This window comes from Candoia aspera, chromosome 4 (genome assembly GCF_035149785.1).
Source record: "Candoia aspera isolate rCanAsp1 chromosome 4, rCanAsp1.hap2, whole genome shotgun sequence".
Classification (NCBI taxonomy): domain Eukaryota; kingdom Metazoa; phylum Chordata; class Lepidosauria; order Squamata; family Boidae; genus Candoia; species Candoia aspera.
In genome coordinates, this window is record NC_086156.1 from 43,275,008 (window position 1) to 43,281,836 (window position 6,829).

A 6,829-nucleotide genomic window follows, 5' to 3' on the forward strand; every position below is an offset into this window, starting at 1 on the left:
AAAGATGTGTGGACTTCAACAACCCATGCTGGCTGAGGAATTCTGGGAGTTGAAGTCCACACATCTTAAAGTTGCCAAGGTTGAGAAAGACTGCTAGCGAGCTGCGACCGCTCGTACAACGGATACCGTTTCGGATGAATCAACAGTCTAGCGCAGCTTTCCAGAATGATGCGAAAACAGCCCCAAATAAGCCACACAAAGGGCGGCTTCAGACATGCAAGGGCAGCGACAGCAAAACCAGCCCAGAATGCAAGGCTCTTCCTCGGAAGAAAGCTACCCGGAAGCGGGCGGACAAGAGTTTGCAACTTTACGGGTTCACCGTCCACATTTTAGATACTCGTTGAGATGCCAACAGGTAGTACGCCCCTTCCCTCCCGGGTCCTCCGTGTACACACCGGTAGTGAGCGAGTGAGTCCAGAATTAGTGGAGCATAAAAGGCACAACATCCCTCACTCTCTACCGAAGCCTTCCTCGTCCGCGAGCTGCAGAGAGCGAAGAACAAATAAACACGAAGAATGGAAGGCGGCACCAAAGGAGGGCCCGGCGGCGCCACCTGCTCGTTCGTTTCCTTCTTCTCTTGCCCGCTCGCAAAACCCAACTCACCAGTTGCGAAATCTTGAGGCATAGTCGCCACCTGCCCAAGTGGCTGGTGGTGAGGTGACCCCAGCAGGGCCCCTTGCTCTGTTCGGTGGGGACGGTGGTATCTTCGTAGACCTGCCCTGTGTTCTCCATGGCCGCGGACGAAAGCAAATTATGCGAGAAAGCGAAAGGAAAAGGAGGCGCCGTCTCAGTCCAGCGAAGCCCAACTGCCCCCTGGCGGCGCCGCGCCGGTCCTGGAGGAGGAGGAAGGCGGCGGCGGCGGGGAGGGTCGTCGGATAGCGCAGTCCCGCAGCGCACCTCTGTGCCCGAACGGAGCGAATCGCCCTGAACCTCCCCGGGGGTGAAAATGGCTCATGAGAGAGCGCCGATGAAAACTTCCCTCCAATGAAAGCAGCAGGACCGCCCCAGCCAGTTCGGCTCGCGGTTAACGCTTCCCACAAAGCTCACGGCGCTGAAGCACCAGTTTGGGAAGGCTGTTATGCCCAGAGGAGGAACTGGCTGCCGATGTGGATTCCAGCAGTCCACCCTGGCCTTATTCATCCTCCCGCTCCCTGCTCCTATTTTGCAATTTTCTGGATTTTTAGTTACCTTCCCTCTTGAATAGCCCTTGAAACTGAAGGCTCACAACTGTTAAGAAGGGTTTCACCAGCGCAGAGCATGCTTTGTGCAGGAGTAAAGGGGCGTGAACACTCTCATTTTAGAAATTAACTTCTAGGTCAGTGTTTCTCAACCTTGGCAACTTTAAGGTGTGGACTTCAATTCCCCATGCTGGCTGGGGAATTCTGGGAGTTGAAGTCCACACATCTTAAAGTTGCCAGGGTTGAGAAACACTGCACTAGCAGAACCAACCCACAAGAATTTTAAAAGGCCAACAAAAGCAGTAATTCTTTATTGTGCTCATACAACATTGCACCTTAAAATGGTTTTCCATTTTCCATCCCCTTTTAAGCATCTGCATATCCATATGTGACTGACAGGTTGAGTTGAATTAAAAGCTATCAAAACCTCTTTGTTCTAAACAATCTTTTAAGTGGCAGTTCACTTGGAAGTACAAAGTAGACAAGTGTCTAATATTCACTATGAATATGACTAAGATTATATATTATATATTACATATTTTATATCTATCTATCCATCTATCTCCCTGGTCCATGCTAGGTGGCATACTGGACAGTAAGGGTTCTCCAGCTCTTTCGGTCTTGGGCAAGTGTTTCAGCGTCCTTCCATGTGATATGCAATGCCTTCAGGTCTTGTTTCAGTGTTCTTCACCATGTTATTTGAGGGCGTCCTCATTGTCGTTTAGCGTCAAAAGGAGTCCAACTCATTGCCACTTTAGGGATCCGGTTGTTCTCCATGCAGAAGATGCAACCAGTCAGTTGAAGTCTTCTACGTGTGATGTTATGAAGTTTACACGAGCTACTCCTTTGGAGCACCTCGTTAGTGATGTGATCAAAATATCGGATCTTTAGTATGTATTATATATAAGAATATATTATCAAGGTACATTTGCTTAAACAGCAATCTGTAGTGGTTACTTAACACTGGAGAAAACTGGGTAACAGATACAATTAACTGATGCAGAACTTTTGCTATCAAGAATGTATTTGTATTATTCATGCATTATAGTTCCATTGCACTTTATTTAAAATATGGCACTTCATATTTCCATTTTAGTTCAATTTCTAAACTATCTTTTCTAATCTGTGTAATTATATCACATCCCTGCTGCTTTACTTTTCTTAAAAGCAGTAGAAGTGTAGCAAAAATTTCCTAATTACCAAAACTATACAGATGGCAAACATCTCTTGCACACACATTAGCATCTGGCAAACAAGTATCTATAATCACTTTGATCAATTACAGCTTTAATTTATGATAAATTTGTCATATTAATATTTAAAATGGTACTTTCCATGAATGAATTCCTTACAGTACCAGGAACGTGTTGAGCAGTTTTATTGGTTGGCCTTTCAGGAAGTACTCCAGTGGCGCATCCTCCGTGGTTTTATTCAAAGCAAACTCCATTGAACTGCAGTATGACTCATGGTCAGGCAAATCTATCTGTCTGTCTAATTTATCCAGACGACAGGATTATTTCATGTCTGCATATCTGAAGCTAAAGAAAGGTATGCTATGTAGAGGCTTTATCATTTATACTCCATAACCATGCCCTAAAACCGGTGTGGAAACCTTCCTAACACTTTAAACATTGTCTGAATACACATTGGGATTTTTAAATCATGATTTATTGAATTAGCTGTAATATTTCAGTTCACACATTGTTAGGTTACAGTGGCTCTGTTCACACATTGCACTAAGCCAAAAATAAACCACTTTGTATAATGTGTGAATCTGAACAATCAGTATGGTTTTGCTCTATGCTTCAGTATATGTCAGAAGGCAAGCTGAGTTATACTTGGCTATAATATGAAGTATGGGATATAATTGTATGAGAAAGAAAAAAGGGTAAGAGTTTTCTGGTAGTCACAGTTGCAAATTGGGCTCAGTCCAAAAAGCAATGTGCAAGTAACATAGGATATTTAGGAAATAAAATGTTGAAAACATGTGGAAAAGAACGGTTCGGTTGTTTACCATGTCTGAGAGGAATTTATACAGACTACATCCAGACTTTTGCTAGATGGGAAATTCTTCTATAAAGCAAAGTGAGAAAAAAGAATGAGCTCTTTTTCCTTGATATGCTATGCAAGGAGTTGTGTGAAGATAAGGTATTAAACCCTAATCTGTGCCAGAGAACCTAAATTACTTTGAAAGATTTCAGTCTTTTCCTAGCACTTAATACTTCTGACTCAGGAATAGATTTAACATCAATAACTACTTCATGCTTGAGCAAAGGATTGTTACCTTGTCGTGGTGCTGGAGCTTGAGCACCTCAATGATGCCATGAGCTAAACCATGAAGGGCCACCCAAGACGGGAAGGTCATGACAGAGAGGTCAGACTAAATGCGACCCCTGGGGAAGGTAATGGCAACCCACCCCAGTATTCTTGCCGTGAAAACTAAATGGATCAGTACAACCAGAGATATGTTGGTATACCATCGGAAGATGAGACCCCCAGGTTGGAAGATGGTCAAAATGCTACTGGGGAGGAACAGAGGATGAGTTCAACTAACCCCAGACGTGATGACGCAGCTAGCTCAAAGCCGAAAGGACGGCTAGCGGCCGACGGTGCTGGTGAATGGCGAATCTGATGTTCTAAGGATCAACACAACATTGGAACCTGGAATGTAAGATCTATGAGCCAGGGCAAATTGGATGTGGTTATTGGTGAGATGTCAAGATTAAAGATAGACATTTTGGGCATCAGTGAACTGAAATGGACTGGAATGGGCCACTTCACATCAAATGACCACCAGATCTTCTACTGTGGACAAGAGGACCACAGAAGAAATGGAGTAGCCTTCATAATTAATAGTCAAGTGGCTAAAGCACTGCTTGGATACAATCCAAAAAACGATAGAATGATCTCAATTCGAATTCAGGGCACAACCAGATGCTGAAGAAGCTGAAGTAGAGCAGTTCTATGAGGACCTGCAGCACCTACTGGACAACACGCCTAAAAGAAATGTTATTTTCATCACGGGAGACTGGAATGCTAAGGTGGGCAGTCAAATGACACCTGGAATTACAGGTAAGCATGGCCTGGGAGAACAAAATGAAGCAGGACATAGGCTGATAGAATTTTGCCAAGACAACTCACTCTGCATAACAAACACTCTCTTCCAACAACCTAAGAGACGGCTTTATACATGGACTTCACCAGAAGGACAACACCGAAATCAGATTGACTACATCCTTTGCAGCCAAAGGTGGCAGACATCTATACAGTCGGTAAAAACAAGACCTGGAGCTGACTGTAGTTCAGATCACAAACTTCTTCTTGCACAATTTAGGATCAGACTAAAGAGATTAGGGAAGACCCACAGATCAGCTAGATATGAGCTCACTAATATTCCTAAGGAATATGCAGTGAAGGTGAAGAATAGATTTAAGGGACTGGACTTAGTAGATAGGGTCCCGGAAGAACTATGGACAGAAGTTCGCAACATTGTTCAGGAGCCAGCAACAAAATACATCCCGAAGAAAGAGAAAACCAAGAAGGCAAAGTGGCTGTCTGCTGAGACACTAGAAGTAGCCCAAGAAAGAAGGAAAGCAAAAGGCAACAGTGATAGGGGGAGATATGCCCAATTAAATGCAAAATTCCAGAGGTTAGCCAGAAGAGATAAGGAATTATTTTTAAACAAGCAATGCGCGGAAGTGGAAGAAGACAATAGAATAGGAAGGACAAGAGACCTCTTCCAGAAAATTAGAAACATTGGAGGTAAATTCCAGGCAAAAATGGGCATGATCAAAAACAAAGATGGCAAGGACCTAACAGAAGAAGAGATCAAGAAAAGGTGGGAAGAATATACAGAAGACCTGTATAGGAAGGATAACAATATCAGGGATAGCTTTGACGGTGTGGTCAGTGAGCTAGAGCCAGACATCCTGAAGAGTGAGGTTGAATGGGCCTTAAGAAGCATTGCTAATAACAAGGCAGCAGGAGACGACAGCATCCCAGCTGAACTGTTCAAGATCTTGCAAGATGATGCTGTCAAGGTAATGCATGCTATATGCCAGCAAATTTGGAAAACACAAGAATGGCCATCAGATTGGAAAAAATCAACTTATATCCCCATACCAAAAAAGGGGAACACTAAAGAATGTTCAAACTATCGAACAGTGGCACTCATTTCACATGCCAGTAAGGTAATGCTCAAGATCCTGCAAGGTAGACTTCAGCAATTCATGGAGCGAGAATTGCCAGATGTACAAGCTGGCTTTAGAAAAGGCAGAGGAACTAGGGACCAAATTGCCAATATCCGCTGGATAATGGAAAAAGCCAGGGAGTTTCAGAAAAACATATATTTGTTTTATTGACTATTCTAAAGCCTTTGACTGTGTGGACCACAACAAATTGTGGCAAGTTCTTAGTGGTATGGGGATACCAAGTCATCTTGTCTGCCTCCTGAAGAATCTGTATAATGACCAAGTAGCAACAGTAAGAACAGACCAGGGAACAACGGACTGGTTTAAGATTGGGAAAGGAGTACGGCAGGGCTGTATACTCTCACCCTACCTATTCAACTTGTATGCAGAACACATCACGTGACATGCTGGGCTTGAATCCAAGGCTGGAGTTGAAATCGCTGGAGGAAACATTAACAATCTCAGATATGCAGATGATACCACTTTGATGGCTGAAAGCAAAGAGGAACTGAGGAGCCTTATGAAGATGATGAAAGAAGAACGTGCAAATGCTGGCTTGCAGCTAAACCTCAAAAAAACCAAGATTATGGCAACCAGCTTGATTGATAACTGGCAAATAGAGGGAGAAAATGTAGAAGCAGTGAAAGACTTTGTATTTCTAGGTGCAAAGATTACTGCAGATGCTGACTGCAGTCAGGAAATCAGAAGACGCTTAATCCTTGGGAGAAGAGCAATGACAAATCTCGATAAAATAGTTAAGAGCAGAGACATCACACTGACAACAAAAGTCCGCATAGTTAAAGCAATGGTGTTCCCAGTAGTTACACATGGCTGCGAGAGCTGGACCATAAGGAAGGCTGAGAGAAGGAAGATAGATGCTTTTGAACTGTGGTGTTGGAGGAAAATTCTGAGAGTGCCTTGGACTGCAAGAAGATCAAACCAGTCCATCCTCCAGGAAATAAAGCCAGACTGCTCACTTGAGGGAATGATATTAAAGGCCAAACTGAAATACTTTGGCCACATAATGAGAAGACAGGACTCCCTGGAGAAGATGCTGATGCTAGGGAGAGTGGAAGGCAAAAGGAAGAGGGGCTGACCAAGGGCAAGGTGGATGGATGATATTCTAGAGGTGACGGACTCGTCCCTGGGGGAGCTGGGGGTGTTGACGACCAACAGGAAGCTCTGGCGTGGGCTGGTCCATGAAGTCACGAAGAGTTGGAAGCGACTGAACGAATAAACAACAAAACTACTTCATGAGCACATTAATCAATTAAATTTTGGTTTACCTGATTTTAAAGAAAATCCCTGGTATTTGGGAATTGTTACCAATTTTTTATGAAATTATCAACTTAATGTGCTTTGGCAAATTTCAGGTTCCAATAAATAGTAATCTGTGACAATTAAAATGAGAAGCGCTAAACCAGATAGTCATTTGTGCCACTTACCAAGCCTTATCTTAAG

The 6,829-nt window shown here is 43.5% G+C and overlaps 1 protein-coding gene across 2 annotated transcripts in view; it reads right to left on the reverse strand.

Annotated features, from left to right (window-relative positions):
• The window catches only part of CMTM6 (CKLF like MARVEL transmembrane domain containing 6), a 28,680-nt gene extending 27,941 nt beyond the window's left edge, over nucleotides 1-739 (reverse strand). For both annotated transcript variants that reach the window (XR_010067971.1, XM_063303937.1), the window contains exon 1: nucleotides 604-739. Coding sequence is in view for 1 of the 2 variants with exons in the window: in XM_063303937.1 (XP_063160007.1) it covers nucleotides 604-732 (129 nt within the window). In the remaining variant the exon portion in view is untranslated. The remainder of the gene's footprint in view (nucleotides 1-603) is intronic.
• Between the last annotated feature and the right edge of the window lie 6,090 nt (nucleotides 740-6,829).